Here is a 20,103-nt window from a genome sequence, read left to right on the forward strand (position 1 = left end):
TACAAAGCTACAGAAAATAAGAACAGAATAGAGTTCAGAAACTGAGCCCTACATATATGTACAAATGATTTGTGACAAACGTGGCACTACTGAGCTTGAGACAAGGTAGTCTTTGTAATGAATGGAGGTTACACAGATATTTACTATGTAACTATTCTTTGCAGTATGCACATATGTAGAACATGTTAAAATAAAGCATCTATTGAATGCATGAATACTAATAACTACAACTTACATAGTGCTTTCTTACTGTATTATGTGTTAGGCGCATAGCACAATCTGCTTTACATCAATTGATTGTTTTAATCCTAGGAAGCAGGTATTATTAATAGTCTCATTTTACAGATAAGGAAACTTAAACAGGGAAGTTATGTAACGGGCCCACGGTTACACATTTAGCAAGTTGAGCTAAAGACTTGATCTATCATCCCTAGTCGCTTTGTGTTAAAGCCTCTGCCCACAATCACACACACACACTTTTTCCACTTGCAAGAGCCCGCGGGACTGCTGGGGGATGAACTACAACTCCCAAGAGTCATTGTTGCACTTTCAAGCCTGCATGCTCATATTCGCATCAGGGCGCCAGGCGTCCGGCGTGTGCCGTACTCGCTCTCGAAACTACACTTCCCGACTCTCTCAGCGCATCCCGTGACACTCCTTGGATCGTGAGCGAGGAGCAGGATTTCAACAGCTGCACCTCTCTTGCTCGGACCCGGCCCTGGACCCGACCGCGGACTCGGACACGGCTCCACCATGGAGGAGGCGGACCGAATTCTCATCCATTCTCTGCGCCAGGCCGGCACGTAAGGACACAGCCCCGGAATGCCCACATCCGGGACTTCAGAACTCCGGACCCAGTCACCCGGGAACATTAAAACCCCGGATCTTAACATCCAGTGCTCCAACTTCCAGGACCCTAACAATCCCCCCTCCCCGCTCAGATTCCCGCCCAACGCGCGCGCACACACACACTCCCTGTCCCTCTCCCCTCTCTCCCTCTCCCCCTCCCTCCCCCTCTCCCTGTCCCTCTCCCTGTCCCTCTCCCCCTCCCTCCCTCTCCCCCTTTCCCTCTCCCTCTCCCTCTCTCCACCTCTCCTCCTCTCCCCCTCCCTCCCCTATCCCCCTCCCTGTCCATCTCCCCCCTCTCCCTCTCCCCCTCCCTCCCCTATCCCCCTCCCTGTCCCTCTCCCCCCTCTCCCTCTCCCCCTCCCTCCCCTCTCCCCCTCCCTGTCCCTCTCCCCCCTCTCCCTCTCCCCCTCCCTCCCCTATCCCCCTCCCTGTCCCTCTCCCCCCTCTCCCTCTCCCCCTCCCTCCCTCTCCCTCTCCTTCTCCCTCTTCCCTTCTCCCTCTCCCCCTCCTCCTCCCTCCCTCTCCCTCTCCTTCTCCCTCTCCCCCTCCCCCTCCCTCCCTCTCCCTCTCCCTCTCTGACACTAAAGACCTTAAAACCTTGGAATCTTAAGACCCTGGACCCTGAAATCTGTTGATCTTGACATCAATACCCTGGGATCTTTATCTCTGGAGATCATAAGACACCTGTACTCTGAGAACCGAGGAACTTAAAACTCCAGGACCCTGGCACTCAGGACTCCAAAAATCTCTGGGACTGGATAGTTGGGAACCTTTAAACCTGGTTTCCCAACACCTGGGGCTTTTAAAACCCCAGGACCCTAAAACCTGGCAGCCTTAGTGCCTAGTGACCCTAATACATGAAGACTCCAGCTTTTTAGGACCTTGAAAACCCCGTATGCCAACATCTAGGGAGGCTGATTTCTGAATTGCTTGAAGCTATGAGGTCTTGATATCCAGGGATCTTGACATCCAGGGACCCTGACATTTGGAACTCCTGAAGACTCCAGCCCCCAACAAATAGTCTCAAACTCTATGATCTCAATGTCTAGGGGCCCCTGACATGTAGAGAACATGAAATCTGGTGACCCAGAAACCCAGAGATCAGGCCACCTGGGCCTTTTGCCCTTCCCAGAACCCAGAAATTTGGGGCCTTTAAGCATAGGGAAATTTGAGAGTTTTTTTGAACTCAGATCCCACCATTCTACACCAAGGTCCTAGGACCTAAGCACTTCCCCATTTCTTAGTTTTTCAAGTGGAAGTCACAGTCACCAACATCCAGGACTTGTCTGAACTGTGGCCATCCTCCCCTAGTACTAGGGCTTCCAGAAGGCAGCAAGTTCCAGCTTGATCCCTCTTCCTGACTGCTTCTCCCCTCCTGCACTGAGCCTGCCCACTTCTTCTTCAGGGCAGTTCCTCCAGATGTGCAGACCCTGCGAGCCTTCACCACTGAGCTGGTTGTAGAAGCTGTGGTCCGCTGCCTGCGAGTGATCAACCCTGCTGTAGGCTCTAGCCTCAGCCCCCTGTTGCCTTTGGCCATGTCTGCACGGTTCCGCCTGGCCATGAGTCTGGCTCAGGCCTGCATGGTGAGTGCTCTCCTCCCAATACACACAGCCTCTTCTTTCCTCCACAAAGTCACCAAGTTCCTTTGAAACTCTTGCCTTTCCTCTGTGCCATCTCTCCTTGTGGCTTAACCTTCATTAGCGGTTAAGGCTGTTGGCTCTGTGATCAAACTGCCTGAGCAGTTCAGACTCTCACTATACCACTTGCTAACTCCGTGCTGGGCTTCAGTATCCTTACCTGTGAAATAGCAGTGATAGAAGTAGTGTTGTTGTGAGCATTAAGTGAGTTGATCCAGTTTGCACCTGGGCTGCCCCTGGCTCCCACATTTTAATTTTCCCACCAAGATTTTCCCCCTGTAGCATGCATTTACCAGTTCCAGAAAATACTTTGCTTGGGTCCCACTGTCCTAAGTTAGTCACAGTGTACTCTTATTGGCCCAGCCTGGATCACATGGCCATCCCTATAGGGCACTGTGATTGGCTGTTCTTACAGGATCACTTGGAGGAGGGAGGGTTACCCAAATGAAGATACTCTGGTTAACTGAAACAGTGTCTTTGCTGCTTTCCCCCAGTGGCAGCCACCCACATCCTGCTTGTCATGAGAGTCATTCTCAAACTGTCTCTATCATAAAGTGCCTTCTGATGACACACTCAGGCCTCCCCGTTACAGAGTTCTGTCCAGTTACTATAGTGAGGGGCTCTAGTAATGTCATTTCTCCTGGCTCACTAGCTCTGAGACTTTGGGCCAGTCTCAACCTATTTGGGCCTAAGTTTCCTCATGTGTAAGATGGGTGTAAGAATTGTACCTACCACAGAGGGTTGCTGTGAGGATTAGAAACAAGTAAGTATGTGAAAAGCTGGATATAATAAGCTTTGTGTAAGTGGTATTACTAGTAGATAGGCCTGATTTGGCTGCTTGCATGCCAGCAACCTGTGGCTACATAATGAATGTAAACACGCCCAACATACCCAGTATGTGGTGGTAGAGGAACAATGGAGAAAGTAGAGCAAAAACTTCCATTTAGCACCAGGAGACAGGATGGGCAAGTTTCTTGAATTTGTACTTTGCTTATGCAGTTTCTGTCTCTTACTGATAGGCCTCAGAGCTCTGCATATCCCCTAGCTCTCAGACTCACCTAGTTCCCAGGACTTCTTAAATTCTTCTGTTTGGGGCTCTTGGTGGCCTTGGGAGGCAGGCAGTCTGTTGCTTTGCCTGTATTCTCAAGTCTTTGGCTGTATACTCAGGGGTGGCACTTTGTAAGAGGAAAGTTTAGTCCTCTGTTTGGCAGGAGGCAAAGAGGGAGATGTTGAGGAGAAGCTGGGGGTCAGGCTTTCCCCGGTTCTTTGACTCTCCCCTCTCTCTGACATCCCCCACTGGATTTGGTGTTGACCCATTTTTGCTCACACTACCTTTAGCGTGGGGCAGAGAGGATGGCCTTTTCAGTGGTCAAAAGGTTTATGTGAGTGGCTGGCCCCAGAGCCTTGGTTTACCTGTAGCAGGCAGCTTGGGTTTCTCTTAACCCAGCTGGGTGCTGCTGCTGTAGCCCACCTCGGCTCAGTACTGCTGCCTTTTGGTGTCTGCCTCTTCACGTGCCCTACTCCTGGCACCACTTGAGCCACCCCTCAGCCACCTCCATATTTTGGTGTCTGTCATCTCACACCCCTGGCTCCTGGAATGAGTTTCTGTATCAGTCACAACTCTTTGATTACAGGTGTTGGAAAAACCCAAAGTAAAGTAGCTTAAAAGCCAGTGGTTTTCACACTCTTTTGCCCACGACCCTGCAAAATAAATAAATTTTATGTTGTGGCCAGTACACACAAAGGCAGGCATATAATAGTGATGTTTACTGAGTGTGTATTCTATGCCAGGCACTGTAGTAACATGCTGTTAACTCATTTAATTCTCACGATGACTTTCTTAGGTAGGTACTGTTGGAATCCTTTTTTTCAGATGAGGAAAGTGAAGCACAGAGAAGTTAAGTGATTTGCTTGAGGTCACACAGTTGGTAAGAGGCAAAGCTTGGATTTGAATCCAGGAAGTCTGCTTTCAGAGTCCATGCCACTCTGGACCAGCAACTCTGGCTGAAAAAGGCATTCTTTCTGGGCCTGTTCCTCAGTCCCCACCCAGAACCCTGACGGGGCCTTTTGTCCTTTAAAGCAGCCACATAGGGAAAGTGCTATCAGCCCCATTTACAGCAGGAAACTGAGCTTCCAGGTGGTTAACTAACCAGTTCAGGGCCTTATAACCAGTAAATAGTACAGGCTGGTTTCAATCCTGATCTTTTTTACTCCAAAGCTTGGAGTCTTCTCTTAAAAATTTACTGACTGTTTTGAGTAGGTCATTTTATCAGTCAGGGTACAGTCCAGAGACCCAACACTGGCAGTAATTTGAACAGGGGAATTTTTTTTGGTTTATTAATTTTTTTATTTTGGTATCATTAATATACAATTACATGAGCAAATTGTGGTTACTAGATTCCCCCCATTATCAAGTCCCCACCACATACCCCATTATAGTCACTGTCCATCAGCTTAGTAAGATGCTACAGAATCACTACTTGTCTTCTCTGTGCTATACTGCCTTCCCCATGCTCCCCCCCATGTTATATGTGCTAATCGTAATGCCCCTTATTCCCCTTCTCCCTCCCTTCCCACCCCACACCTAGTCCCTTTCCCTTTGGCAACTGTTACTCCATTCTTGGGTTCTGTGAGTCTGCTGCTGTTTTGTTCCTTCAGTTTTTGCTTTGTTCTTATGCTCCACATATGAGTGAAATCATTTGGTACTTGTCTTTCTCCGCCTGGCTTATTTCACTGAGCATAACACCCTCTAGCTCCATCCATGTTGTTGCGAATGGTAGGATCTGTTTTTTCTTATGGCTGAGTAATATTCCATTGTATATATGTACCACATCTTCTTTATCCATTCATCTACTGATGGACATTTAGGTTGCTTCCATATCTTGGCTATTGTAAATAGTGCAGCAATAAACATACGGGTGCAGCTGTCTTTTTCAAACTGGAGTGCTGCATTCTTAGGGTAAATTCCTAGAAGTGGAATTCCTGGATAAAACAGTATTTCTATTTTTAGTTTTTTGAGGAACCTTCATACTGCTTTCCACAATGGTTGAACTAGTTTACATTCCCACCAGCAGTGTAGGAGGGTTTCTCCACATCCTCACCAGGATTTGGTGTTCCTAGTCTTTTCTATGTTGGCCATCCTAACTGGTGTGAGGTGATATCTCATTGTGGTTTTAATTTGCATTTCCCTGATAATTAGTGATGTGGAGCATCTTTTCATGTGCCTGTTGGCCATCTGAATTTCTTCTTTGGAGAAGTGTCTGTTCATAGCCTCTGCCCATTTTTTAATAGGGGTATTTGCTTTTTGGGTGTTGAGGCATGTGAGTTCTTTATATATTTTGGATGTTAACCCCTTGTCAGATATGTCATTTACAAATATATTCGAACAGGGGAATTTTAATATAAAGAATCATTAACTAGGTAAAAGGTGGTTAACTATTAAAAGGGTAAAAGAGACCTCCAAGGTGTGACAGAAGTAGCATGGGATCTTGAGAAGTCTCACTTGCATTTCAAACCGTTTACCCTGTTACCCTTGCCTATCTGCTATAAGAGAATTACTTTGATTAATTTCTTGTGTATCCTTCTAGGTTTTATTTAATGCAGATAGAAGCAAACATGAATATACGTTCTTATTTCCTCCCTTTTGTACACACAAGAAATCATTAAAAAAACATACCTAGTTTCCTACCCTTTCCCCCCGGCAATATATCCTGGAAACAATTTCATACCAGTAGAGATCTTAATCATTTCCCCCTTTTATAGCTGCATAGTAGTCCACTGTTTGGATGTACTGTACTTTATTCAAGCACTCTCCTGTACTTGGATATTTAGGGAGTTCCCAATATTTTACAAGTAATGCTGTAGTGAATAATATTGTACATGCATATTCTTGAATTGTTGGACACATAGCTTCATGGTAAACTCCTAGAAGTAGGAATACTGGGTGGAAGCATATGTTGTTCTGTTAGATTTTGCCCAATTACCCTCTCTGGGATTGTGTAATTTTTACATTCCCAACAACAGTGTCTGAGAGAGTGCCAGTTTCTCCCTAGCCTTGCCCACTGTTTTGTCAGATGTCTGCCCTTTCAAGAGCTGAGGAATGGTATCTTAGGATAGTTTTTCCCCCAGCTTTATACTCTGAAAAACTTTCAAATATATATATATATATGTATATTTTTACAATTTTATTTCTTTTCATGTATTCAGAAATACACATCTTCTCTTTTATGGCCTCTGGATTTTGGGTCAAAGGAATGCCACAGCTTTAATTTTTATTTCTTGCTCTCTGTATCACTGATGATGATCACTCTGTGGCTCCCCTGTGAGAGGCCTAGAGGCCTTGGGGAGCTAAGGGGCAGTTCAGAGGGTGGTGGTTGGTGAGAGTGGGAGCATTTGTGGTCTATGTCAAGGGTTTCCATGGTGGGAAGATCTTGCCTACCCAACTGATAGGGGCCACCCTCCTCAATCATCAGGACCTAGGCTATCCCTTGGAGCTTGGCTATCAGAACTTCCTTTACCCCAGTGAGCCGGACCTCCGGGACCTCCTTCTCTTCTTGGCTGAACGTCTGCCCACTGATGCCTCTGAGGATGCAGACCAGCCTGCAGGTATGGGGTGCCTAGGGTATGGTAGGAGTGAAGAAGAGGGTGGTGCTCTTGGGTGTTGTAGGGGCCGAGAGAGGTGGAGGTGGTGAAAAGGTTGACTGGTGGGAGGGGGGATGGGGGTTGCATGCAGGGCAGGGGGAAGGGGACCAGGGCTTAGGCTGCCCCAGGTGGTCATTTGGTGCTGGGAGGGGCTCCTCTACCTCACCTGCCATCCTGCTTCCCCATGCTCACTCCATTCTAACCATACCAGCCTGTTTGGTGCTTTTCAGACATGCTGGGCACACCTCAGCCGCAGGTCCTTTGTATTTGCTGGATTATTCTTCCCCCAGGTATCCTGGCTCACTCCATTACCTCTTGGAGGTTCCCATTCATGTCACCTCAGGGAGGCCTTCCTCAGACTACCTTGTTAAAAATTACATCCTCTTCTCAACAGTCCTTATCCCCCTCTCCTGATTACCACCTGACAGTTTTCTATATAGTACTTATGGCCTTAGTCATGATCTCTACCAGCATGCCAGCTTCAGGAGGGCAGGGATGTTCATCAGTTTGTTCACTGAGGTATCCGGAGAGTGTAGAACAGTGACTGGCACATAGTAGGTGTTCAGTAAGTGGTTGTTGAATGAATGAGCATGAGAATGCATCTCTGCAGGGGTGGTCAGGGAACAATGGCTGCTTTCCCAGAGTATGCATTTTTGGAGTTGTGGCATTGTCACCTGATTAATACTCCCTTCCCAACCCCATAGGTGACTCAGCTATCCTCCTTCAGGCCATTGGCAGCCAAATCCGGGACCAGGTGGCCCTGCCCTGGGTCCCACCCTGCCTTCGCACTCCCAAGCTACAACACCTCCAGGTGGGACCTCCCAACACATGTCAGCATTGATTGTCCCCACCTTGCCTTCCTTGTCCCCATGAGGGTGCTCAGGTTTTTGCCCCCCTGCTAGTAGTTCATCCTGGAGGCTCTGATTCTGTTCTCCCACCAGGGCTCGGACCCCCAGAAGCCTTTCCATGCCAGCTGGCTTGTTATGTCTGAGTTGAGTTCCAGAGGAGGTGAGGGAGAAGCTTTGGTGAGGGGCTGGGGAGAAGGGTAGAGGTGGGCCTGACCACGTGGCCAGGGAGGAAGGCTGGCCGACACTGTTCTTGTCTCCAGAGTCCCGGGAGTTCCAGGCAAGTCCCCTGCTGCTGCCAGCCCCAACCCAGGTGCCCCACCCTGCTGGGAGGGCAGCTTCACTCCTCGAATGCCACACCATCCAGCTTTGCCAGCACATGGGCTGGGACCACCCTGGGGATGACGACTGGGTCCACTGGGCACCCCGCCTCTCCACTCAGGTATCACCCAATGCTTGGCTTCCTGCTGTCAAGGCCCCTGCTCACTGCTGCTCCCATTTCTCTCATTGGTCCTCTGCCCCTCTCCTTTCCCCACTTTGTCCCTCTCTTCTACCATCTCCCCTCTGTGTGCACCTACCTGGCTTCCCACCTGAAAGAACACTGGAGTCAGAAAGGCTGTGGCCCTCGGACAAGTCAGTGTCCCTCCCAGAGCCTCAGTTTCTTGTTCTGAGACTCAGGTGGCTGCAGTGCCTTCCTCAGGGTAGCCTCCACTGAATTAGGTGCCCGAGGTTCCTAGCAACTGGAGCACTTGGGATTTGCTCACTTCCTCCCTGGCTCTACTGCCTTCTTTCCACTCCTGAGTCTCTCACTTTTTCTGCCTCTGCCATGTCACCTATGCTCATTTTTTCTGTCTAGATCTCTGTCTCTTCTGGTCACTGTCTTTCTCCTTCTGTGGTTTTGCTAACCTTCTTTCTCGCCCTGCTCTCTGTCTTCTCATTTCTGTACTGTCTCTCTCCCTCTCTGTCCACCTCTGTAACTGTCTCTGTCTACTCTTGCCTCCTCCACTGCCATTTGTTCAGTCTTTATCTCTGTCTCTCTTTTTTCATTCCAACACAGGTGTACAGAGAATATTCTAATGGATCCTATGTACCTGTCCTCCACCTTCAGCTACGCATTTCACCCATCTTCCTTCATCTGTTCTCCCACAACTTTTTTTCTGTATTTTTTTCCTAAATTTTTTATTAAGGTATCATTGATATGTACTCTTATGAAGGTTTCACAAGAAAAACAATGTGGTTACTACACTCACCCATATTGTTGAGTCCCCCCCATACCCCATTGTAGTCACTGTCCACCAGTGTAGTAAGATGCCACAGAGTCACTACTTGTCTTCTCTGTGCTACACTGTCTTCCACATGACCTCCCCCACACCATGTGTACTAATCATAATATCTCTCAATCCCCTTCTCCCTCCCTCCCCACGTGCCCTTCCCCACCCCCTCTCCTTTGGTAATGGCTAGTCCTTCTTGGAGTCTGTCAGTCTGCTGCTGTTTTGTTTCTTCAGTATTGCTTCGTTGTTATACTCCACAAATGAGGGAAATCATTTGGTATTTGTCTTTCTCTGCCTGACTTATTTCACTGAGCATAATGCCCTCTAGCTTCATCCACGTTGTTGCAAATGGTAGGATCTGTTTCTTTCTTATGGCTGAATAGTATTCCATTGTGTATATGTACCACATTTTCTTTATCCATTCATCTACTGATGGACACTTAGGTGGCTTCCATATCTTGGCTATTATAAAAAGTGCTGCGATAAACATAGGGGTGCATATGTCTTTCTGATTCTGAGAACTTGATTTCTTTGGGTAAATTCCTAGGACTGCAATTCCCAGGTCAAATGGTATTTCTATTTTTAGTTTTTTGAGGAACCTCCATATTGCTTTCCATAATGGTTGAACTAGTTTACATTCCCACCAGCAGTGTAGAAGGGTCCCCCTTTCTCCACATCCTTGCCAGCATTTGTTGTTCCTAGTCTTTTCTATGTTGGCCATCCTAACTGGTGTGAGGTGATATCGCATTGTGGTTTTAATTTGCATTTCCCTGATAATTAGCGATGTGGAGCATCTTTTCATGTGCCTGTTGGCCATCTGAATTTCTTCTTTGGAGAAGTGTCTGTTCATATCCTCTGCTCAGTTTTTAACATGGTTATTTGCTTTTTGGGTGTTGAGGCATGTGAGTTCTTTATATATTTTGGATGTTAACCCCTTGTCGGATATGTCATTTACAAATATATTCTCCCATACTGTAGCATACCTTTTTATTCTGCTGAGGGTATCCTTTGCTCTACAGAAGCTTTTTAGTTTGATGTAGTCCCATTTGTTCATTTTTGATTTTGTTTCTCTTGCCTGAGGAGATGTGTTCAGGAAAAAGTTGCACATGTTTATATTCAAGAGGTTTTTGCATATGTTTTCTTCTAAGAGTTTTATGGTTTCATGACTTACATTCAGATCTTTGATCCCTTTTGAGTTTACTTTTCTGTATGGGGTTGGACAATAATCCAGCTTCATTCTCTAGCATATAGCTGTCCAGTTTTGCCAACACCAGTTGTTGAAGTGGCTGTCATTTCCCCGTTGTATATCCATGGCTCCTTTATTGTATATTAATTGACCATATATGCTTGGGTTTATATCTGGGCTCTCTAGTCTGTTCCATTGGTCTGTGGGTCTGTTCTTGTGCCAGTACCAAATTGTCTTGACTACCGTGGCTTTGTAGTAGAGCTTGAAGTTGGGGAGCGTAATGCCCCCCGCTTCCTTCTCAGGATTGCTCTGGCTATTCAGGGTCTTTCGTGTTTCCATATGAATTTTAGAACTATTTGCTCTAGTTTGTTGAAGAATGCCATTGGTATTTTGATTGGGATTGCATTGAATCTGTAGATTTCTTTAGGCAGGTGGCCATTTTGACAATATTTATTCTTCCTGTCCATGAGCATGGGATGTGTTTCCATTTATCGGTATCTTCTTTAATTTTTCTCATGAGTGTCATAGTTTTCAAGGTACAGGTCGTTCACTTCCTTGGTTAGGTTTATTACTAGGTATTTTATTCTTTTTAATACAATTGTGAATGGAATTGTTTTCCTGATTTCTCTTTCTGCTAGTTCTTCATTAGTGTATAGGAATGCAACAGATTTATGTGTATTAATTTTGTATCCTGCAACTTTGCTGAATTCAGATATTAGATCTAGTAGTTTTGGAGTGGAGTCTTCAGCATTTTTTATGTACAGTATTATGTCTTCTGCAAACAGGGACAGTTTAACTTCTTCCTTACCAGTCTGGATGCCTTTTATTTCTTTGTGTTTTCTGATTGCCATGGCTAGGACCTCCACAATTATGTTGAATAAAAGTGGGGAGAGTGGGCATCCTTGTCTTGTTCCCGATCTTAAAGGAAAAGCTTTCAGCTTCTTGCTGTTAATTATGATGTTGGCTGTGGGTTTGTCATTTATGGCCTTTATTATGTTGAGGTACTTGCCCTCTATACTCATTTTATTGAGAGTTTTTATCATGAATGGATGTTGAATTTTGTCAAATGCTTTTTCAGTGTCTATGGGGATGATCATGTGGTTTTTGTCCTTCTTTTTGTTGCTGTGGTAGATGATGTTGATGGATTTTTTTTATGTTGATGGATTTTTGAATGTTGTACCATCCTTGCATCCGTGGAATAAATCCTCCTTGATCATGATGGATGATCTTTTTGATGTATTTTTGAATTCAGTTTGGTAATATTTTGCTGAGTATTTTTGCATCTATGTTCATCAGGGCTATTGATCTGTAATTTTCTTTTTTTGTGGTGTCTTTGCCTGATTTTGGTATTAGAGTGATGGTGGCCTTGTAGAATGAGTTTGGGAGAATCCCCTCTTCTTCTGCTTTTTGGAAAACTTTAAGAAGGGATGGGTATTAGGACTTCACTAAATGTTTGATAAAATTCAGCAGTGAAGCCATCTGGCCTGGGAGTTTTGTACTTAGGTAGTTTTTTGATTACCAATTCAATTTTGTTGCTAGTTATTTGTCTTTTCAGATTTTCTGTTTCTTCCTGGGTCAGCCTTGGAAGGTTGTATTTTTCAAGAAAGTTGTCCATTTCTTCCAGTTTATCCAGTTTGTTAACATATAATTTTCCATAGTATTCTCTAATAATTATTTGTCTTTCTGTGGTGTCTGTAGGGATTTTTCCTTTCTCATTTCTGGTTCTGTTTATGTGGGTAGACTCTCATTTTTTTCTTCATGGTTAGGGGTTTATCTATTTTGTTTATTTTCTCGATGAATCAGCTCCTGCTTTCATTGATTTTTTTCTATTGTTTTATTCTTCTTAATTTTATTTATTTCTGCTCTAATCTTTATTATGTCTCTCCTTCCACTGACTTTGGGCCTCATTTTTTCTTCTTTTTCTATTTCATTAATTGTGCATTTAGACTGTTCATATGGGATTTTTCTTCTTTCCTTAGGTAGGCCTGTATTGCCATATACTTCCCTCTTAGGACAGCCTTCGCTGCATCCCACAGATTGTGTGGTGTTGCATTATTGTTTTCATTTGTCTCCATATATTGCTTGATCTCTGTTTTTATTTTGTTATTGATTGATTTATTATTTAGGAGCATGTTATTAAGCCTCCATGTGTTTCTGGGCTTTTTTGTTTTCTTTGTGTAATTTATTTCTAGTTTCATACCTTTATGGTCTGAGAAGCTGGTTGGTACAATTTCAATCCTTTTGAATTTACTGAGGCTCTTTTTGTGGCCTAGTATATGAGCTATTCTTGAAAATACTACATGTGCACTTGAGAAGAATGTGTATCCTGTTGCTTTTGGTGGGAGTGTTCTGTAGATGTCCATTAGGTCCGTCTGTTCTAGTGTGTTATTCAGTGCCTCTGTCTCCTTGCTTATTTTCTGTCTGATTGATCTGTCCTTTGGAGGGAGTGGTGTGTTGAGGTCTCCTAAAATGAATGCATTGCATTCTATTTCCCCTTTTAATTCTGTTAGTTTTTGTTTCATGTATGTAGGTGATCCTGTGTTGGGTGCATAGTTGTTTATAATAGCTATATCCTCTTGTTGGACTGACCCCTTTACCATGATGTAATGCCCTTCTTTGTCTCTTGTTACTTCCTTTGTTTTGAATTCTATTTTGTTTGATACAAGTACTACAACTCCTGCTTTTTTCTCCCTATAAGTTGCATGAAATATCTTTTTCCATCCCTTTACTTTCAGTCTGTGTATGTCTTTGGGTTTAAAGTGAGTCTCTTGTAGGCAGCATATAGATGGGTCTTGTTTTTTTATCCATTCAGTGACTCTGTGTCTTTTGATTGGTGCACTCAGATCATTTACATTTAGGGTGGTTATTGATAGGTATGTACTTATTGCCATTTCAGGCTTTAGATTCATGGTTACCAAAGGTTCAAGGGTAATTACCTTACTATCTAACAGTCTAATTTAACTCACTTAGTATGCTATTGCAAATACAACCTAAAGGTTCTTTTTTTCCTCCTTTTTCTTCCTCCTCCATTCTTTATGTATTAGGTATTATATTCTGTACTCTTTGTCTGTCTCTTGATTGACTTTGGGGGTAGTTGATCTGATTTTACATCTGCTTAGTAATTAATTCTTCTACTTTCTTTACTGTAGTTTTATTTCCCCTGATGACAGCTATTTGGCCTTAGGAACACTTCCATCTATAGCAGTCCCTGCAAAATACACTGTAGAGGTGGTTTGTGGGAGGTAAATTCTCTCAGCTTTTGCTTATCTGGAAATTGTTTAATCCCTCCTTCAAATTTAAACAATCATCTTAATGGATAGAGTATTCAGGGTTCAAGGCCCTTCTGGTTCATTTCTTTAAATATATCATGCCACTCCCTTCTGGCCTGTAAGGTTTCTGTTGAGAAGTCTGATGATAGCCTGTGTGGTGTTCCTTTGTATGTGATCTTTTTTCTGTTTCTGGCTGCTTTTGATACTCTATTCTTATCTGTGATCTTTGCCGTTTTAATTATTATATGTTTTGGTGGTGTCTTTCTTGGGCCTCTTGTGTTGGGAGACCTGTGCACCTCCATGGCCTGAGAGGCTATCTCCTTCCTCATATTGGAGAAGTTCTCAGCAATTACCTCCTCAAAGACACTTTCTATCCCTTTTTATCTCCTTTCTTCTGGTATCCCTATAAGGCAAATATTGTTCTATTTGGATTGGTCACACAATTCTCTCAATATTCTCTCATTCCTAGAGATCCTTTTTTCTCTCTGTGCCTCAGCTTCATGGTATTCCTTTTCTCTAGTTTCTATTTCATTTACTATCTACTCTACTTCACCTAATCTACTTTTAAATCCTCCCATTGTATGTTTCATTTCAGATACTGAATTCTTCAACATTTGTATCTCATTCCTGAATTCCTCCCTGAGTTGAATATTTTTCTGTACCTCCATGAGCATATTTATGATTTTTATTTTGAAATCTTTTCAGGAAGATTGATGAGTTCAGTTTCACATGGACCTTTTTCTGGTGTTTGTGGGATTTTGGTTTGAACCAGGTGCCTTTTACATTTCATATTTGTATGTGGCGCCCTCTAGCGCCCAGTAGCTCTACTCTCTGGAGCTGCTCAGCCCCTGGAGCGATGGCTAGGGTCGCAGGCCAGCGTTGCTGGTGCCTGTTGGAGGAAAGAGCTCTTTCCTGCTTCCTGGCTGCTGTGCCTGTCTCCACTGCCAGGACCAGTGGGCTGACTGCACAGGTGTAAACCTCTATGCTTTGCATTTGTTGGTGCCCTCAGCAGGGCCTCTCTCTGGCTGGCCTGATGCCAGGGCAGGGGCGGCTGGTTTGCGAGCCGGTGCCGGCCGGCTGGGAGGAAGGTGCAGCCGGCTGCGTATCACTGTGGGAGACCTTGGAGGTGAGTAGCCAGCCAGGGCATGGAGCACCTGAAGCTCCTGAAGGTTTCCAACCTTTTGGGCATGGTGTGCCCAGACAATTTTGTCCACCTGTCTTTTCTCCTGAGCAGCAAGCTCTGTGCAATACTTGCCCCTTTAGCAGCCCTCTCGCTGTTAGGAAATCTCTCAGACTGCTCACCTTTCTTTTGTCCCAGAGCAGCCAGATGTGGATCCCTGTTTTCCACAAGCAGCTGGAATCTCAGTCTCTCCAAGTGTTCTGCCTATCTTAGCTTTCCAACTCCAGTAATCTCCAGAGCACCATGCAGTGTAGGTTTGTGCTTGCAGAGCAGATATCCAGGGCTCAGTGTTCAGCAGTCCTAGGCCTCCCCCCACTTCTGCTCCGTTTCTCTTCCTCCTGCTGGTGAGCTGGGGTGGGAGAAGAGCTTGGGTCCCACCAGATCACGGCTTTGGTTCGTTACCCTGTTCTGTGAGGTCTGTTCTTTTCTCCAGTTTATGCAGTCTTCCACAGCTTTCTTTCTTGTTGCTCTTTCAAGATTAGTTGTATTAACTATATTTTTGTATTATACGTGGTTTTGGGAGGAGGCCTCTGTCTCACCTCTCATGCCTCTATCTTTCTTTTTTCTGTAATTTTTAGAGCAAATCCCAGACATATCAACTCTTAAGTACTTACGCATACATCTTTTAACTCCTAAGGGCATTTGCTTTTTTACTGTAACCCCTGGGCCATTTTCACATCTAACAGAATTAACAATGATCTCTTTATACTATATAACATTGAATTCATAATCATATTTCCTCAGCTATCTGAAAGGTGCATCTGTTTTTGTCTCTCTCTCAGTGCTAGTCTCTGCTTCCACCCTGTTCTTTATGCAGCACCTCTGACTCTGTCTCCACATAGCCTTTCAATGTCACTTTCTGATTTAGGGGCTGCAGGCTTACTTCTCTTGCTTTTCACAGCCTCCTCCAGTGTGGGCAGTGCTAAGTGGGGAGTAACGTGGCTATGGGGAAGAGGGTACCCTATTCTGGGGGAGCTCCCAAACTGGTGGGTCTGTAGAGTGGCTCTGGCCCCCTTGGGAGGCCAGAAGGGTGTGTGTGATTTGTTGGGAGCACATTGCCATGTGGCTCCTTGGAGGAGCCAGGGCTTTGGATGCCCTGCAGGCTGCAGACTATCTGGTTTGCCCCACCCTCTCTCTCTAGGGAGATACACGGACTCAGCGACAGCGGCTGCAGAAGCACCTGGCTGAGCAATTGCGCCAGACCTGTGGCCGACTGGGGGCCCCCCCACTAGCCCGAGACCTGGGAGAGCTGCTGCAGGGCTGGGATGCTGGGGCCAAGACTGGCACTTCCAAGGGCTCCCGCTTCACACATTCAGAGAAGTTCACCTTCCATCTGGTGGGTGGGCCTAAGTGGACATAAGGTGTGCTTAAGGGAGTTAGACAGGCTCGGAGGATAGCTTTATGTTCAAACACCACACTTTATCCACACAGAATCCTGTGTTCCTACTGGGCATGCCCCCTCCCCACAGGGTGGGTTACCCCAAGGGGTCTCTTGGCTTCTCAGGGACTTCAGTGGAGAAAGGGTAGAGGGGTGGGAAACATGAAGAGTGTAGGAGTGCTCTGTGTAAACCCCACCTTTCCCCAGGCAGTTTTCTATGGACATATCTTCTCTCCTTGGATGGTCACCCAGTGGGGCCCTCATCCTTCTCATGGGCTTATGGGTAGGAGCTGAGTCAGGGTCAGGGAGTTTTCTTTATGAGCAAACACTGTAGCCTAAGGTCACAAAGGGTGACTTGATGCTTACATGTTCACACTGTGCCAAGTTGGCATGGTTACAGTGCTGGGAGGACACTTTGTGGGTGTGTTGAGGCTGGACTTCTGCAATAGCCAGGAGGGTCCCCTTCCACTCCCCCAGGAACCTGAGGCCCAGGCAGTGCAGGCATCTGATGTGCCAGCCACCTCCCAGTGGCCTGAACAGGTGAGCAGAGCAGTGGAGGGTGGCCTGTGTCCTTCCCTGTCTATTGGGCTTGACATCCCCACTGTGACTGGCCTGTGCCTCCCAGGACACACGGGCAGCTCAAGAGCAGGAGCTGGATTCTCTTCGGGAGCAGCTGCAGGTAGTGAACTGCAACATCGAAAAGGTTGAAGCCAACATGAAGATTCTGGGAATCAACTTCACACAGGTGGGGCGTGAGGTGGGGAAAGGGCTGGGGTAACAAGTTGGGCCCAGAAGGCTTAGAGGGACTTGAGGGGTCTGAGAGGTACTCTGTAAGGATTTGCAGATGTCAGAAGGGTTCATAGGGGATATTGGGGACCTGTGGGGTTCTTGAGGGTTCAGAATTGGTGGGGTTAAGAAGGGGATGTAGTGTCAGCAGGTCAGACCTGTAGGGTTAGAGATATCCATGGGCATCAGTTGGGCTTGTGAGCCTGAAAATCCGGAGGGGGTGAGTATCTTGATGGCATCTCTGTGGGCATGATGGGGCTTTATCGCCAGGGGCATGTGGATCATCAGGGCTCCTGAGGGTCAGGGTGTCAGAGGGGCCTGTGGGTGCCTGTCACTGCTTCTAGGTCTAGGTTGCTTTCCAGAGGGGGTTGAGGGTTAGATAGGAGCTAGAGGGATGTGTTGTTATCTATGGGGGCTCGGGCTCGGCCAGAGCTTTGCAGGCTCAGTGGGGGCTGGGGAGCTGTGGCATGTGGCTGGGCTCCCCCACTGACTGGGAGTGGGGGTCACGGGATGCCAGGTGGAGATGGAGTGTCGGCAGAGTGAGCTCAGCACTGCACAGCGCAAGCAGACCCTGCTCCTGAAGAGCCAGGCTGTGGAGCTGCTGCCCGATGGGGCTGCCAACCTCACCAAGCTGCAGGTGGGGCTGCCACTGGGGCTGGGCTGGGAGGTTTGTAAGTTGGAAGGGCCCATCTCATGTGACATGTACCCCTTATTGCCACACCCAGCTTCTGGTAGAAAGTAGTGCCCAGAGGGTCATTTACTTGGCGGCCCAGTGGGAAAAGCACCGGGTCCCACTCCTGGCTGAGTACCGCCGCCTCCGAAAGCTCCAGGATTCCAGAGAGGTAGGTTGTATGGTCCTGGCCCATGGGTGGGGCAGATCTGGTCCCTCCCTGGGGGACCATCCCCATGCTTCTACCCATGGGGCATTGGCAGCTGGAATCTTCCCGGCGGTTGGCAGAGATCCAGGAGCTGCACCAGAGTGTTCGGGCAGCTGCAGAAGAGGCCCGCAGGAAGGAAGAGGTCTATAAGAAGCTGGTAAGTTCCATGCTGGGACCCTGGTCAGCTTGGAGTGAGTGGGGTGTGGTTTCTATAGGGGAGTGCCTGCTGTGTCCCTGCCTAGGTGTCAGAGCTGGAGACCTTGCCCAGAGATGTGTCCCGGCTGGCCTATACCCAGCGCATCCTGGAGATTGTAGGCAATATCCGGAAGCAGAAGGAAGATATCACCAAGGTGAGCCATCATGGCTGTGAAGGGTGGGCCATATGGGCAGACATGCTTGAGGGGCGATGTGTATAGCATGGCCACGTGGGGACTTCCCACCCTCTGAAAGGCAGAGCTATCTTGTTGCACAGTCCACTCCAGGCCCAACACAGTGACAGAGGCCCTGTCTGGATGTGAGTGCATGTATGTAAATGCCCTCAGCTGGCCGGCCACCCCAGACACTGTCTTATGGCTACGGTGGTCTCTGCCAGATCTTGTCTGACATGAAGGAGTTACAGAAGGAAATCAATGCTCTGTCTGGAAAGCTAGACCGGACGTTTGCGGTGACTGATGAGCTTGTGTTCAAGGTATGGGGCGGGCTGGGCCAGGTGGAGGGGCAAGGTGGGGCTGGACTGCTGCCTGCCCATCTCCTCGGGCTGGCATGGGCCCGGGCCCTGTGTGAGCCTTGTGGGGACACTGCTGCTCAGGCTTGGCTTTGCTCTGTGGAGGATGAAGTCAGTGGGAGAGGGTGGCTTTGTGAGGTCTGGAGGTGGTATGTGTGGGGTGGTGGTGCCAGCCCACTGATACCTTTTGAGGCCCCTCCTCTCTGGTCAGGATGCCAAGAAGGATGATGCTGTTCGGAAGGCGTACAAGTATCTAGCTGCCTTGCATGAGGTGAGGGGAGAAGCTTGCCTGGGGCTGGCTGGGGAGAGGCAAGGTTGGGGTGCAAGCTTTCTGCTTTTGCTGTCCCCAGAACTGCAGCCAGCTCATCCAGACCATCGAGGACACAGGAACAATCATGCGGGAGGTTCGAGACCTTGAGGAGCAGGTGAGGCCTGAGGGTGGGAGGGGAGCCCAGGCAGGCCAGAGGACAGCTTCTCAATGTATGCCCAGAGAGGCTGTGGGACCAGACAGCCTATGGCTGGAGTCCCAGCCCTGCTCCTTAGTCATCGTGTGTGTGGCCTATTCTGAGCCCCAGCTAATGCCCTGAGGGTCCTCACACCTGCCTCCCAGGGCTGTTTTTGGCAGAGGCTTCAGCTAGAGTATGTGGTGGGTCATTATGCCACATAGCAAAGGATGCTCTCGGTGGACACGTGATGCATGCAAAGGCCTCAGATGAGACAGAGCAGGCTATCATTGGTGAGGGTGGGAGGAGACAGGAGGGGGGCTGAGTGGCCTTAACAGAGGGAGAGTGGTGAGCAGGAGCTGGGAAGGGGCCCCCCACACTGAAGGGGTGCAATTCACACTGCCTTAGATCGAGACAGAGATGGGCAAGAAGACTCTTAGCAACCTGGAGAAGATCTGTGAGGACTACCGAGCGCTTCGTCAGGAGAATGCTGGCCTCCTGGGGTGGGTCCGTGATGCCTGAGAAGCCCCCAGGAGAGGTCTCCCCACCTCCACAGGCAGTGACTGGGGGTATCAAGTTCCTCCTGCTGTAGCCTTTGCCCCAGACCCTTGCCCACCTGACCCCAACCCTTACGTGGGGTGCTCACCCAAAGTGTGGGAGCTTGGCTTCAATTTATTGGGAAAGGATCCCAAATAAATGAGGGGTTCTGTCTGCAGTCTAAGCTTAGGCATGGATAGGGGCACAGGGCTCAGGGCTGGGGCAGGGGGTGGGTGGCAAGTGAGACATGGGGTGCATGTGGTCAGCATGTGTGGCTGTGTGTGGCCGTGTGGGGCTTGGGAGACCCACTGGGGCAGTGTATGCATGTGAAATTTGCAGGTGAATTCTAATGGGCTGCATGACTTAGCGTCCATGTTGGGAGCTGTGTGAGACCATGTGTGACTGGCATGTGTCTATTTGGCTTTCTAGGACCTGAGATCCTGAAGGTATCCAGGTTGTTTCTGTCGGGTGTCTGGGCA

General features: G+C 47.5%; 1 protein-coding gene across 2 annotated transcripts; it reads left to right on the forward strand.

Annotated features, from left to right (window-relative positions):
• Window positions 1-612: 612 nt before the first annotated feature.
• CCDC22 (coiled-coil domain containing 22) lies at window positions 613-19,802 on the forward strand. 2 transcript variants are annotated; one of them, XM_036917119.2, is made up of 18 exons: window positions 613-803; window positions 2,255-2,432; window positions 6,959-7,091; window positions 7,832-7,938; window positions 8,069-8,135; window positions 8,236-8,414; window positions 14,711-14,824; window positions 16,020-16,214; window positions 16,734-16,796; window positions 16,882-17,001; window positions 17,560-17,679; window positions 17,768-17,884; window positions 17,976-18,077; window positions 18,163-18,270; window positions 18,513-18,608; window positions 18,856-18,915; window positions 18,995-19,069; window positions 19,496-19,802. In XM_036917119.2, the coding sequence occupies exons 1-18, from the start codon at window positions 754-756 to the stop codon at window positions 19,607-19,609; spliced, it is 1,998 nt and encodes a 665-aa protein (XP_036773014.2). In that variant the 5' UTR covers window positions 613-753; the 3' UTR covers window positions 19,610-19,802. The 2 variants fall into 2 exon arrangements, with proteins under 2 accessions (XP_036773014.2, XP_036773016.2); XM_036917121.2 differs by lacking the exon at window positions 14,711-14,824.
• The last annotated feature ends 301 nt before the right edge of the window (window positions 19,803-20,103 follow it).

Source organism: Manis pentadactyla, chromosome X, assembly GCF_030020395.1.
Source record: "Manis pentadactyla isolate mManPen7 chromosome X, mManPen7.hap1, whole genome shotgun sequence".
Lineage (NCBI taxonomy): Eukaryota > Metazoa > Chordata > Mammalia > Pholidota > Manidae > Manis > Manis pentadactyla.